The 15,478-nt window shown below is 50.0% G+C and overlaps 1 protein-coding gene across 2 annotated transcripts in view; it reads right to left on the reverse strand.

Moving 5' to 3' along the window:
• Positions 1-15,478, reverse strand: part of SCARF2 (scavenger receptor class F member 2) — a 61,473-nt gene that overhangs the window by 25,541 nt on the left and 20,454 nt on the right. For both annotated transcript variants that reach the window (XM_035098795.2, XM_060269993.1), the window contains one exon: positions 11,935-12,063. In XM_035098795.2, the coding sequence (XP_034954686.2) occupies positions 11,935-12,063 (129 nt within the window). The remainder of the gene's footprint in view (positions 1-11,934; positions 12,064-15,478) is intronic.

The following is a 15,478-nucleotide window of genomic DNA, read 5'->3' on the forward strand; positions in this document are numbered from 1 at the left end:
ATATGTTGTTGTTGTTTAGTCGTTTAGTCATGTCCGACTCTTCGTGACCCCATGGACCATAGCACGCCAGGCACTCCTGTCTTGCACTGCCTCCCGCAGTTTGGTCAAACTCATGTTCGTAGCTTCGAGAACACTGTCCAACCATCTCGTCCTCTGTCGTCCCCTTCTCCTAGTGCCCTCAATCTTTCCCAACATCAGGGTCTTTTCCAAGGATTCTTCTCTTCTCATGAGGTGGCATGTATATATCTGTAACTAAGTCTGTCTTCAGCAATCCAACTGATAACTGATGATGATGTGAGTAAACTTCTTTTATATACCTTAAATAAGATTGTGGCGTGTTTATTCTTTTAACAGGGAAATAAGGGATCTTACCAGGAATCTATATTGAGAAGCTTAAACAAGCTTACAACCAGCTACCCGCTGCACGTTTAAAGGGGAATGTTGAAACTCTGCTAACTTATAGAACTTGCTAGCATAATAATAATAATAATAATAATAATAATAATAATAATAATATATTTATACCCTGCATATCAGGCTGGGTTCCCCCAGCCACTCTGGGCGGCTTCCAACAAAACATTAAAATACAGAAATCCATCAAACATTAGAAGCTTCCCTAAACAGGGCTGCCTTAAGATGCCTTCTAAAGGTCTGGTAATTGTTGTTCTCTTTGACCTCTGGTGGGAGGGCGTTCCACAGGGTGGGTGCCACTACCGAGAAGGCCCTCTGTCTGGTTCCCTGTAACTTGGCTTCTCGTAGAGAGGGAACCACCAGAAGGCCCTCAGCGCTGGACCTAGCGCAAGTTAGGAATGATATTATTAAACAATATATCCTCTCCTGCCTCCCTGAACATTTACCCACAACAACTGAGGAAGGAATTATCAGGTGAGTGGGGGAAAAGAGAGAGAGGAGGCAGGTAAGTCACCCTTTGCTCTCCCCTCCAGAAGCAGGGGTGGCTATAAAATCACCCAAGAGTGTTCTAATGGAAAGCATATCAGAATGTCGTCGTTTCCAGCTGATGCCAAAAGACAAAATAAGGGTTAGGAGAGACAGAGGGAAATGGAATGATAAGACCATGCCTGGCCATGAGGACTAGAAACATGCTTAATATCAGAAAAGAAAACTGATATACTCAAGGCCACAACTCAGCCTTCAAGGTCTATGATCACCTGTCTAAAGCTGACTGAATCCCCAGAGGTAGCAATTTACGATAGGGTGGAAGGTTCGCAGGCTAGGAAGGACTTGCTCACAAATTTATTGACAGCTGTACGAATTTATGATAGCTAGAAAGTGGAAGGAGCAAGCAGAATATAAAATGGAAGAATGGTATGAAGAGGTGTGGGATATAGCTATTGATGATAAATCAACATGTGCCATTAAGGTAAGATGGGGGGAATAAGCAGAAGAAATTATTTTGAGGAGATATGGAGGGTGTTTGTAGAATTTGTACTGTTAAAAAGGAAAGGGGTCAAACCATTGCAAGAGGTTGGATGGAGTACGACAAGGTTGTATATTGTCTCCCTGCTTATTTAACTTATATGCAGAATTCATCATGCGAAAGGCTGGACTAGATGAATCCCATGCAGGAATTAAGATTGCCGGAAGAAATCAACAACCTCAGATATGCAGATGACACAACCTTGATGGCAGAAAGTGAGGAGGAATTAAAGAACCTTTTAATGAGGGTGAAAGAGGAGAGCGCAAAATATGGTCTGAAGCTCAACATCAAAAAACCCAAGATCATGGCCACTGGTCCCATCACCTCCTGGCAAATAGAAGGGGAAGAAATGGAGGCAGTGAGAGATTTCACCTTCTTGGGCTCCTTGATCACTGCAGATGGTGACAGCAGTCACGAAATTAAAAGACGCCTGCTTCTTGGGAGAAAAGCAATGACAAACCTAGACAGCATCTTAAAAAGCAGAGACATCACCTTGCCTACAAAGGTCCGTATAGTTAAAGCTATGGTTTTCCCAGTAGTGATGTATGGAAGTGAGAGCTGGACCATAAAGAAGGCTGATCGCCGAAGAATTGATGCTTTTGAATTATGGTGCTGGAGGAGACTCTTGAGAGTCCCATGGACTGCAAGAAGATCAAACCTATCCATTCTTAAGGAAATCAGCCCTGAGTGCTCACTGGAAGGACAGATCGTGAAGCTGAGGCTCCAATACTTTGGCCACCTCATGAGAAGAGAAGAATCCTTGGAAAAGACCTTGATGTTGGGAAAGATGGAGGGCACTAGGAGAAGGGGACGACAGAGGACGAGATGGTTGGACAGTGTTCTCGAAGCTACGAACATGAGTCTGACCAAACTGCGGGAGGCAGTGCAAGACAGGAGTGCCTGGCGTGCTATGGTCCATGGGGTCACGAAGAGTCGGACACGACTAAACGACTAAACAACAACAACAAAAAAATAATAGTATACGATCACCTGTCTGTGTGTAGGAATGGGTTACATCCCAATTAATCCCAACTAGGATATGGGTTGCTCCCTTTCTCTACAGCAAAGCTATGCAAAGACAGCTGTCAAAAAATAAAAAAGGCATTCTGGAGAGCTGCTGTCAGTCAGTGCAGACAGTATTGAGCAGGTTGCAGCTGAAGGCCAGCTGCTGGGAATCAGCAGTGGGGAAGGGGCTGCCCTCGTGTTCAGGTCCTGGTTTTGGGTTTCCCATAATGGGCGTCTGGTTGGCCACTGTGAGCAGAGGATGCTGGGCTAGTTGGGCCATCGGTGTGATCCTGCCGGGCTCTACCAATGTTCTCATGGACCGAGCTTCTGACTCAGTATAAAGCAGCTTCCCATCGCTACGATCCCTTTATTGTATTTGGTTGGCACAACACCTCACAAAAAGGTTGGATGGTCACCTGCCAGGGATTCTTCAGTTGCGATTGCTGCATTGTGTGGGGTTGGGCTGTGTGGCCCACGGGTTTCCTTTCAGCTCTACAATTCTGTATTTTCAGCTAAAGGAAGAGCCAGGCTGCAAAGCTGCTGGACGAATGTCAGGCGAAAGCAGCTGCTGCCGTTCCACAGCCTTCAGATTCTCTCCGGGATTTTCATGCCTCTTGAACATCCAAAGCTCTCCTGCTGGCTGGGGTCCCTGCCTCCCTGGTGCCACGTGCCTGTTGGCAAAGAAAAGGGTACGGGGCACTCACTGCCCGCAGAGCAGCTGCAAGCAGGCCTGCTCTAAAGGACTTCGCATAACGTGGAATTTGTTTGCAGAATCTGCTGCCACAAAAGGTGGCGACGGTCAGGAGTCCAGGTGGTTTTCAAAGCAGTATTTGCTGTGGGCTAAAAGGATGCTTTTAGTCCAGGGATGGGAAGAAGGCAAAAAGTCCCTACCAGAGAGGAATGGCAAACTAAATTGCTGGAATATGCAGAAATGACAAAAATGACTGGAAGAATCAGAAATCAAGAGGACGAAAGCTTTAAAAAAAGAATGGGAGGAAATTAACATTTTATCTGAGAGACCACTTGTCACAGTGGCCGGAGTGGACTACTTCAGAGTAACGACGCTACGCAGCTCTGCATTTTTATTCTTTTATTGGTGCTGCGTATTTACAGTGCTGAAGTCATGCTATTTACACGGAGTGATGTGGTCAGTCGGTTTCAGAACCTCCAAGTGACTTTTGGCGCGTCTTTCCCCAGCACAAAAGTCTTGGAAGCCCCATCCTCTTTCCCCTCCTCTTCCGGCGTAATTCTGGAGTTGGGGGGATGGGTCTCCCCCCCTTACTTCCCCCTTCCTGTCCCACCTGGGACCCTGGCTCCGCTACCTTGCCTGAGCCTCGGACCCGACTTCCTGCTTCCCCACTGGAATCGGAGCTCCCTCTGCTTCCCCCTGTGGTCGGTGATGGGCTTGAACTCAGGAGGGGAGGGACTTCGCGATATCCCCTGTCCCTCACATCCACCCCCCTTCCAAGCTCCCCTTCTCCCCTCCCCAGGTCCCCCCCAGGTGTCGGTGACGACTGGAAGCCTAAGAACTCAGTGCTTTCCGAGCCCGTTGGTGTGAACACCTCCCCCCAGTCCTGCGAGGCTCCCCTTTCCGCCTGGGAGGACTGGAATCCCAAAAATTCCGTGGCGTCCGAGCTGGTGGGGGTAAAAATGTGCTGCCAATCTGCTTCTGCCTCTGACTGTGTGGATCTCGGTGACACCCATATCTCGTCTCCCGAGTCCTCAAACTCTGCTTCCCAGCGCCATGGTGAGCTGCTCTCCCGTGCCTCCTCCTCCTCCCCCTCCCTCTCTGGGAAAGATCTGAGGTCGCGCCCGTAATTGGCCTTAAAGGGCGACACCCCTGTGGAGACGTGCACTGCATTGTTGTAGGCAAATTCTGCCAGTGGCAGGCGATCCACCCAGTCCGTTTGCCGCTGGCTGACGTAGCATCTCAGGTACTGCTGCAGAATGGCGTTGACCCTTTCCGCCTGTCCATTGGTCTGCGGGTGTCTAGCCGTCGACAAGCTGACCTCCACCTGCAGGAGGTTCATGAGCCGCCGCCAGAACCTGGAAACAAATTGGCGGCCACGATCCGAAATAACCCTTAAAGGTAATCCATGCAGTCTGAATACGTGATCAACAAACAGTTTGGCTGTCTCTTCTGCAGAGACCGCCCTGGCACACGGTATAAAGTGGCACATTTTGGACATGAGGTCCACCACCACCAACACTGCGGTCTTGCCCCTGGAAGAAGGCAGATCTGTGATGAAGTCCATGGACACCACTTCCCACGGCCTGTGTGGTGTGGCTAAGGGCTCCAGCAATCCTGCTGGCACTGCTCTGACCACCTTTGCCCGCTGGCAGGTGTCACAGCCCCGTACATAGTCTCGAACATCTTCCCTCACCCCTGGCCACCAGAAGTGTCTCATGACTAGGTGAGCGGTTTTGTCCCTTCCAAAATGACCCGCCGTTGGGTTGTCGTGCATCTGCTTGAGGACCGTACGTCTAAGCTGGGTGGTGGGCAGGTACAGTGCACCCTTGTAGAAAAGCAGCCCCCTGCGTTCTGCAAAGTCCTTTGCCTGCTCCCTCCCTCCTCTCAGTTCTCTGAAGATGCGGTTGGCAAATTCATCCGCTGCCGTCAGTGCTGTGAGTTCTGCCTCGCTCACCACTGCTGCTCCGCAGGACCATGCTGACGGGGGGAAAATGTGCCTTGGTGCTGGTGGCGCCTCCTCCTCCATGTACTCTGGCTTGCGGGAGAGGGCATCCGCCCTGACATTCTGCTCCCCCGGGATGTAGTGTATGGAGAAGTTGAAGTTCGAGAAGAACTCCGCCCACCGTATCTGCCGCTGGTTGAGCACCCTGGCAGTTCTCCAGAACTCCAGGTTCTTGTGGTCTGTGCACACCTGGATGGGGTGCTTGGCGCCCACCAGGAAGTGTCTCCAATGTTTGAACGCAGCGTGGATCGCAAGAAGTTCTTTGTCAAACACCGTGTAGTTGCGCTCGGGCTGTGTCAACTTCCTGGAGAAGAAGGCACAGGGTCTCCACTCCCTGTTGGCGTCCAGTTGCAACAAAATGGCGCCCACAGCTTTCTCAGAAGCATCTGTCTCAATGCGTAGGGGCGCGTCCTGGACCACGTGGAACAGGTTCTGGTCCGAGGCGAACACCCTCTTGAGGCTTTCGAACGCTGCTTGCGCCTCTGGTGTCCACCTGAACTTCTGCTTGCCTCTCAGGCAGTCAGTGATGGGAGCCGTAACGCGAGAGAAGTTCTTGATGAACTTCCTGTAGAAGTTGGCGAAGCCTAGTAGGCGTTGGGCATCTTTGCGCGTCCTGGGGCTGTGCCAGTCCAGGATGGCCTGCACCTTGTCCTTGTCCATCGCCAGCCCCTTGTCTGACAGCTTGTAGCCCAGGAAGTCCACCTCCTTGGTGTGAAACTTGCACTTCTCCAGCTTCACATACAGGTGGTTCTCCTTCAGGCGCTGCAACACTTCCCTGACATCTTTCACATGCTGCACTGGGTCATTGGAATAGATAAGGATGTCATCCAGAAAGACCAGGCAGTTCTTGAAGAGGAGGGACCCCAGGACGTGGTGCATGAAGGCCTGGAAGCAGGCTGAGCCCCCTTGCAACCCGAAGGGCATCACCAGATATTCAAAAGAGCCCAGAGGCGTGAACATCGTGGTCTTCCATTCATCGCCTTCCCGGATCCTGATCAAGTTGTACGCCCCCCTCAGGTCTAGCTTGGTGAAAATCTTGCCCCTGCGTGCCGCTGTCAGGAGATCATCCACTCTGGGCATGGGGAAAGCCACTGGCTCTGTCACCGAATTCAGCCGTCTAAAATCCACCACCAGGCGGCGCTGTTGCGTGTCTTTCTTGTCCACCCAGAAGACCGGGCTGCCCCCTGCTGCCTTGCTTTCTCTGATGAACCCCCGCTTGAGGTTCTTGTCGATGAAAGCGCGCAGATCCTCCAGTTCCTGGTCTGACATGGCGTACAGCTTGGCTGGGGGTATAGTTGCCCCTGGCACCAGGTTGATCTGGCAGTCAAAAGGCCTGTGTGGGGGTAGGTGGTCGGACTCCGCTTCGCTGAAGACCTCCTGCAGGTCCCAGTACGGCTTGGGTATCGCCTCACCCCCTTTGACGTGCATGGTGGCCACCGTGGCTATCGGAGGCCCCTCCCCTGGTTGGTGCTGCATGCAATGTTCCAGGCAAAAGTCCGATCCAAAAGTGATGCATCTCTGGTGCCAACTGATGGAGGGGTCGTGGCGCGCCAGCCAGCTCATGCCCAAGACGATGGGGGGGTCTGAGATGGTGGTGACGTTGAATGCCAGTGTCTCTGAGTGCCTTCCCACCGTCATTCTCATGGGGGGGGTTTGATGAGTGATGGCCCCCCCCAGCAGCTCTCTGCCGTCAATGGTTGCCACGTGAAGGGGAAAATCCAGCTGCAGAAGCTGGATCTGGTGCTCTTCTGCAAAGTTTCTCGAGAAGAAGTTCGCTGAGGCACCACTGTCAATTAAGGCAAGGACTGTCAGGGGATAGCCATTTGGGAGCGTTAGCGTGACTTCTAGAACCACTCCTGCTCTGGGAGGGGTGGGCTGGCTCTGCTCCTCTCTGTGCGGGTGGGTGGGCTGGGGCTTTTGTCTGCTGACTGTGCCTGGCTGCTGCCCCTTGTCTCCTGCAGCCAGGCTTTCCCGTTTCCCTGCTGTGGTGCTGCGTCAGTGGGGGAGGGCACCACCGTTCCCGCCCTTCCTTGCCACTCCCTGCGATGTGGGCAGTCTCTGACGAGATGCTGGGGGGAGTTGCAGAGAAAGCAATTCCCGCCCTTTCCCTCCTTGCGTCTTGGCGCCGCTGGGGTTTGAAAAGCCCGCGCGCGCGCGCTATCAATCTGCATGGGTTCCTGGTCCTGGCTGGCCCCAGGCGTGGCTTGAAAGGGTTGTTGGGGGAGTGGTTTCTCCTGCGACCGTGGGAACCAAGCCCGCTTTGCGCGCGTTGCTTGTTTGTCGCTCCACCGAGATTCCTGTCTCACCCCCACCGCCAGAGCCGCTTTGCTCAGCTGATCCATATCACTGGGCTTTGGACCTCTCGAGAGCTCATCCTTCACGTCCTCATGCAACCCCAAGTAGAACGCCGCTTGCATTGGGGGTGACCCTAATTCCCACCCCAATCTGTGCACCAGCATGGTGAATTTTGCCCAGTACGCGCGAACTGTCATATTTCCTTGGCGTAAATTATGAAGTTCCTCCTTAGTCTGGTCCATATGACTATCGGACGAATACATCGTTCTCAAACCTTCTAGAAATAGTTTGACATCCTTCATGCAAGGATTCTTTGTTGCGATCAACGGTCTTAGCCATTCCCTGGCTGCCCCGGTAAGGTGCTCCACAATAAACGCTACTCTGTGCTCATCATCAGGGAACTCAGCGTGGTGTAGCTCAAGAGCATACACCATCTCAGTCTCAAAGCCCTGATATTCCTTCGGGTCTCCATTGAACTTGCTCACTAGGGTCCCGGCTCTCCTTCCTGGCAGCACTTGGACTTGGGGTGCCCCTCCCGCCTTGTTTTTCTCTGCATCCAGCTTGTTTTGGAGGTCTACCGCCACCGCCCTTAATTCCTGCTCTCTTTCCTGTAGTGCTCTCACCTGTTCCGCCAGTTGTAGCCGGTCGTCCTGGACCTTCTTAGTCTCTTCTTTAGCTGCCTTCAATTCCCCCTGCGCCTGCAGCGACAGCTGCTGCAGTTCTTGCTGGGCTTGCTCCGCGATCTGCCGCCATCTCTCCGCCTCTGACACGCTCATCCCGGCAACTCCAAAGTAGCCCAAAAAAGACTTGGAGGTTGCTGTCACAGTGGCCGGAGTGGACTACTTCAGAGTAACGACGCTACGCAGCTCTGCATTTTTATTCTTTTATTGGTGCTGCGTATTTACAGTGCTGAAGTCATGCTATTTACACGGAGTGATGTGGTCAGTCGGTTTCAGAACCTCCAAGTGACTTTTGGCGCGTCTTTCCCCAGCACAAAAGTCTTGGAAGCCCCATCCTCTTTCCCCTCCTCTTCCGGCGTAATTCTGGAGTTGGGGGGATGGGTCTCCCCCCCTTACTTCCCCCTTCCTGTCCCACCTGGGACCCTGGCTCCGCTACCTTGCCTGAGCCTCGGACCCGACTTCCTGCTTCCCCACTGGAATCGGAGCTCCCTCTGCTTCCCCCTGTGGTCGGTGATGGGCTTGAACTCAGGAGGGGAGGGACTTCGCGATATCCCCTGTCCCTCACACCACTGTAAACAAATGACAACATCAGCAGGTTTTTAACAACACTTGCAACGTTAACAAAATCTTTGGATAATAAATTTAAAATATGGAGGATGAAATAATAAGCAGTTGAAAAGGATAACATAAAGATCCATGGAGGGAATGGGGAGAAGTCTTGAGAGTCAAGAGAATCTTGCATTTTGAGTGTAGTTGTGATATTGTTGGAATTTTGCATTTTAAAAATCAAATAAAATGTTTATACAGTGGTACCTCTGGCTGTGAACAGGATCTGTTCCGGAGGCCCGTTCGCAATGTGAAAAGCCCGCAACCTGAAGCGCCGTATCTGTGCAGGTGCGCGACGCGATTTGGCGCTTGTGCGCATGCGCGAAGTGTGATTTTAGTGCTACTGTGCATGCGCGAGTGGCGAAACCCGGAAGTAACCCTTTCCGGTATTTCCGGGTCGCCGCGGGACGCAACCTGAAAAAACGTAACATGAAGCAAACGTAACATGAGGTATGACTGTATATATAAAAAATAAAGCAATCTTTGCTTACCTGGCGACCACCGCATGTTTTGGACTTTGTCTCCCATCAGCTCCAGCCAGTATGGCTGTATGGTGCTGGGTTGATGGGAACTATGGTACAAAACATGGTGCTGAATGGAGAGCTGCTGCCAGTCAGTGTGGACAAAACTGAGCTGGGTGGACCAATGGTAAGACTTGGCAGATGGCAGGTTCTTATGTTCCCATTTAAACCAGGTTTCTGTTCTGAACCATGAGGACTAGAATCTTGGAGAGGCATCCAGTTAAATAGAGCTACTAGTGCAGTATTTCCCAAACTTGGGTTTCCAGCTGTTTTAGGACTACAACTCCCATCATCCCCAGCTAGCAAGACCGGTGGTCAGGGATGATGGGAATTGTAGTCCGAAAAACAGCTGGAAAACCAAGTTTGGGAAACACTGTACAGTACTAGTGCAAATGTTTTTGCTTGCACAAAAGAAGTTCCTCTCCCTCTCCTCCCTCTTTGCCACCCCAAAACTGCTCCAGAGGGTTGAAGGAACACCCAAAACAAATTTGGAGGGTCATCGGAAGAAGGAAGCTCAGCTAAAATGCAAGCAGGTCTAGATGGATATTGCCTTTGCTTTATTTTAAGAGGAAAGAGCATAAGCCCCAGGGTCTTATGTTATTGTTGTTGTTTGTTCTAGAAAGGGGCAATATAAATATAAATTCTGTTCAATAAATTAAAAAAACATCACTGCCCATTCTCCTTGGTACAAATTCTGTTCAGTGCAATGGCTGCATGGCGGGAGGCAATGAAACCAGCCGCAGGAGGTCTATGAACTATCCTTTAGCTTTTTGTGATGGAAAAACTCAAATTGAAACAAAGATCCCTCTTCAGACAAACGGGACACTTTGCTCTGTGTTCCTTTCCAAGGAAGCTACGCAAAAATCTCTACTTCCAACTTTCATGGTGGAGAGAAAAGAACCGCAAAAGGAAGAGAGGAAGAGCTTTCGCTTGCAAAACAAGCCCGTTTGAACACACAGTCATTCTCGGTAGCCAGCAAGCAAGCTGATGAGTAACTCCTGACCAACTCTTATTTTTAGCATGCTCAGGGCTTTCCATCTGCTGACACAGCTCTGAAGCCACGCAGGTTCCTCCGTTTGCCAGGGCAAGAAGCATCAACATCTAGCCTAGTGGTGTCAGCACTGACTGGCAGCAGCTCTCCAGGCAGGGATTCTCGCCCAACCCTACCCGGAGATGCCAGGGATTGAACCTGGGACCTCCTTTATATAAATCATGTGCTCGGTTGCGACTCTTCCCCTGTCAGTGTATAAGGCAGCCTTATACTCAGTCACATCATTGGTCCTTCTACCTCAGTATTGCCAACTCTGACTGGCAGAGGCTCTCCAGGGTTTCAAGCAGCGGGTGCTCCCAGCCCTCCCTGGAGGTGCCATTGGGGATTGAAGCTGGGACCTCCTACATGCAAAGCGGATGCTCTAACCACTGAGCAATGCTCCTCCTGAACGCTAGAATGCTGGATACGAGGACTCTTAACATCGCACAACAAAAAAATGGAACGGCTCTCATCCGGTGACAGACAGATGACTTTTGGCATATATACTAAGATCTGAGAAAGTGGGAGAGAAGTGCTTGCTGTGCTGAAAATATACCAAGTATTTGTCAAGAAATGGAAAAATGCAAGCAAGGCCCCGCTGCAGATTGGAGCTGACAGAGGAAGTGATGAGTAATGGTCTGAAGGCAAAACTTGCAGAGTGGGCTGTGCTTACAGAGCTAAGGAAGAAGACAGCGAGACGCCCCACTGGAACTACCCCCCCCCCCAAAAAAAAACCTGGTATGGTTCACTGAGCCCAAATTGAGCCTTGGAAACAGCCTAAGCAGCCAAATGTAATCAGGCCAGCTCTTGGTAGAACTGCAGCAGCAATAAAAGGCTGGTTTCTCCCTTAATTCCCAGGAGGCAAAATATCCAGATCCGGAGGCAGAGAGGAAGAACATGATGCCGTTTTTGAAAACGTCTTTTAAAAAGACTTATATCATTGGTTTTCCCAGTAGTGATGTATGGAGGTGAGAGCTGGACCATCAAGAAGGCTGATCGTCGAAGAATTGATGCTTTTGAATTATGGTGCTGGAGGAGACTCTTGAGAGTCCCATGGACTGCAAGAAGATCAAACCTATCCATTCTGAAGGAAATCAGCCCTGAGTGCTCACTGGAAGGACAGATCGTGAAGCTGAGGCTCCAATACTTTGGCCACCTCATGAGAAGAGAAGAATCCTTGGAAAAGACCTTGATGTTGGGAAAGATGGAGGGCACAAGGAGAAGGGGATGACAGAGGACGAGATGGTTGGACAGTGTTCTTGAAGCTACGAACATGAGTTTGACCAAACTGCGGGAGGCAGTGCAAGACAGGAGTGCCTGGCGTGCTCTGGTCCATGGGGTCACGAAGAGTTGGACACGACTAAACGACTGAACAACAACATATCATTGGGAAATGACTTGGGATTCAGCGGGGCAACCTTGCAATTTGCTCTTTTTTCCTGCAACTTTGTAATGTTTCCAGCGCATAGTTAAACTGAGGGACTCACTGCTACAGGAGGTAGTGACGCTCATCAACTTGGATGGGTTTCAAAGAGGATTGCAGGATAGGGCTATCAGTGGCTACTAACCATGATGACCATGCTCTGCCTCAGCAGAAATACTTCCAAACTTAAAAAATGTTAAGCGTAATGCTGGTGGTCAGCAAAAGAGGTTCAAAGTCACTTACCAAATTCCTTGGAAGCCTGGCCGGCAGAGGCAGCGCCCCGACTCGAAGTCGCACGTGCCGTTGAAACAGTCGTTGCAGACAAAGGCGCAATTCTCGCCGTAGGTCCCGTTGCGACACTTCGTCTCACACCTGGAGGAAGTTCAAGATGGTGAGCGGGGAGTGGGGGGCAGCAAGAAGGAACAGCTGCTCTCAGAGCAGCTTTCAGCACAGCAGCTCTTGTACGTTTCCAAGCGCAATTCAAAGTGTTGGTGCAAACCTTTAAAGCCCTAAATGGCCTCAGCCCAGTATACCTGAAGGAGCGTCTGCACCCCCATCGTTCTGCCCGGACACTGAGGTCCAGCTCCGAGGGCCTTCTGGCGGTTCCCTCACTGTGAGAAGCGAAGTTACGGGGAACCAGGCAGAGGGTCTTCTCGGTAGTGGCGCCTAGCCTGTGGAATGCCCTCCCATCAGATGTCAAAGAGAAAAACAACTACCAGACTTTTAGAAGACATCTGAAGGCATCTCTGTTTAGGGAAGCTTTTAATGTTCGATGTTTTGTCACATTATTATTATTATTATTATAATCATCATCATCTATAAATAAAAATGTAAGCTGTCCATGTTTGTTATATTCCACTTTTCTCCGAAACTGCTTGACCGATTGCGTTGAAATTTGGACACATCACATACGAATAGGTGCGTGTTTGTATAAACCTAGATTATACAGATGTCACACCTATCACAGGTAAAAACATGGGTTTTTTTTGGGGGGGGGGGAAACCAGAAAAACAGGAACATGAGAGGTTGCAAAACATCGCTCTCTAGCGGCGACTCCACTGGTACTGCAGCTAGAAAAGCTTCCCTCTCCAAAACAGCTCAGCTCGTGTTTCCAGGGAAGAACGAAACAGCAAACTGGGCTGAATGGAGGTGGGGACTCGCCTGGGTTGGGGGTGGGAGCAGGACGGGTTTGGGATGGGTCATGAGTCACAGGGATGAGCCACAGCAACGCGTGGCTGGGTACAGCTAGTTGTTATTATTATTACTATTATTATTATTAGATTGGGGGCTGCCCAGAGTGGCTGGGGAAACCCAGCCAGATGGGCAGGGTATAAATAAATAATAATTATAATAATTGTTACCTATCCCTCCCCCAACAGCATATAGATCAATATGGCTGACACAACAACTCCCCCCCCCATACAAACAAACAAACCATACTGCAACTAACCAAACACAACCAAGCAAACCCTGGACCCTCCAATCTCTCACAACACCAAAAAGATGACTATATAAATAAAGGACCGACCCACGAGACGCTGACATAAAAACCCTGCACAAACACTATGCTATAGAATGAACAGATAATCATCCCCCAACCCCTCTCTTCTCTTCCCCCCCCCAAAATCTATGACAATAGTGCCCCATTCCAAATGTAAACACTGTAAAAAAGACCCTATGAGCTGAAAGTGGAGGTGCTATATGTACTTTTCCTTGTTTATTTGTTTGTTTTGTATCACAAAAACCTTTAATAAAAACATTTTTTTTAAAGAACAGCTTTCTGCTTCTGCTTCTTAGCTTATTGACACGGCTTTTCACATCACCATCTCCAGCAGTTCATTGCCTTGACCACAAGTGGGTGGAAAACAGATAAGGATCTGCTGTTAGATCTCTGCCTGGTTTGCAGTAGGTTAGTAAGCGTTTCCAACTCTTGATAACAGCAGCAGCAACATTTATACATTTCTAAATCGGGCTGCTGAAATTGAGACCTGGACGCTGGAAGATTCATGATGGATTTCTTAAATTATTATTTTAAAAGCACTTCTCTACGCAGCACGTAGTTAAACTATGGAACTCGCTCCCACAGGAAGCAGTGATGTTGGGTGGCTTTGAAAGAAGAATGGACAGATTCATGGCGAATTTGGATAGCTATTAGCCATGACGGTTATGATCCAACCATGGAGGCAGCAACACTTCTGAAGACCAGTTGCTGGAAACTGCATGCAGAAATAATAATAATAATAATAATAATAATAATAATAATAATAATAATAATAATAATTTATTATTTATACCCCGCCCATCTGTCTGGGTTTCCCCAGCCACTCTGGGTGGCTTCCAACAGAAAAATAAAATAAAATAATCGATTAAACATTAAAAGCCTCCCTAAACAGGGCTGCCTTCAGATGTCTTCAAAAAAATCTGGTAGCTGTTTTTCTCTTTGACATCTGATGGGAGGGCGTTCCACAGGGCGGGCGCCACTACCAAGAAGGCCCTCTACCTGGTTCCCTGCAACTTGGCTTCTCGCAACGAGGGAACTGCCAGAAGGCCCTCGGTACTGGGCCCCAGTGTCCGGGCAGAATGATGGGGGTGGAGACGCTCCTTCAGGTATACTGGACCGAGGCCATTTAGGGCTTTAAAGGTCAGCACCAACACTTTGAATTGTGCTCGGAAACGTACTGGGAGCCAATGTAGATCTTTCAAGACTGGTGTTATGTGGTCTCGGCGGCCGCTCCCAGTCACTAGTCTAGCTGCCGCATTCTGGATTAGTTGTAGATTCCGGGTCACCTTCAAAGATAGCCCCACGTAGAGCGCATTGCAGTAGTCCAAGCGGAAGATAACTAGAGCATGCACCACTCTGGCGAGACAGTCTGCAGGCAGGTAGGGTCTCAGCCTGCGTACCAGATGGAGCTGATAAGACTGCTGCCCTGGACACAAAACTGACCTGCACCTCCATGGATAGCTGTGAGTCCAAAATGACTCCCAGGCTGCACACCTGGTCCTTCAGGGGCACAGTTACCCCATTCAGAACCAGGGAATCCTCCACACCTGCCCGCCTCCTGTCCCCTACAAACATTACTTCTATCTTGTCAGGATTCAACCTCAATCTGTTAGCCGACATCCATCCTCCTACCGCCTGATGGTAAGGAAGGGAGAGTGTTCTTGTGCTCGGGTCCTGCCTGCCTTCTTGGCTACTGTGCAAACAGGATGCTGGACTAGATGGGCCAAGCATCCCCAAACTTCGGCCCTCCAGATGTTTTGGACTACAATCCCCATCTTCCCTGACCACTGGTCCTGTTAGCTAGGGATCATGGGAGTTGTAGGCCAAAACATCTGGAGGGCCGCAGTTTGGGGGTGCCTGTTCTTAACTCTAACTAGGAGTGGACGGTTGTATCTCCACTTCAGGACCCAGTTTTGGTACTGAAAACTAATTGCTGGGCTCAGAATGTGCTCAGAGCCACTCTGCACTTGAATCCTCTCTGTCTTTTAAGGTTATCAGAAGGGCCCTGACCTGATGCTGAATCAGGCCAGCTAGTCCAGTTTCCTGTTCTTACACTGGCCAACCAGATGCTTCAACGGGAAGCCCCAAACCTGCTCTCCCTCCCCGCACCCCAGTTGGCGTTGAGAACCATCCTGCCTCCGACAATATACATTTTGCACCAGGTGTTTCAGAAGTTGGAAATCTAATATAAAACAGAAATCTGACAAGCCTGAAATCTGCCTGCCCTGTAACCATCAGGCAAGCAGGTACAGAGATTATTATTACTGTTGTTATTGCAATAACACT

Source organism: Zootoca vivipara, chromosome 17, assembly GCF_963506605.1.
Source record: "Zootoca vivipara chromosome 17, rZooViv1.1, whole genome shotgun sequence".
Lineage (NCBI taxonomy): Eukaryota > Metazoa > Chordata > Lepidosauria > Squamata > Lacertidae > Zootoca > Zootoca vivipara.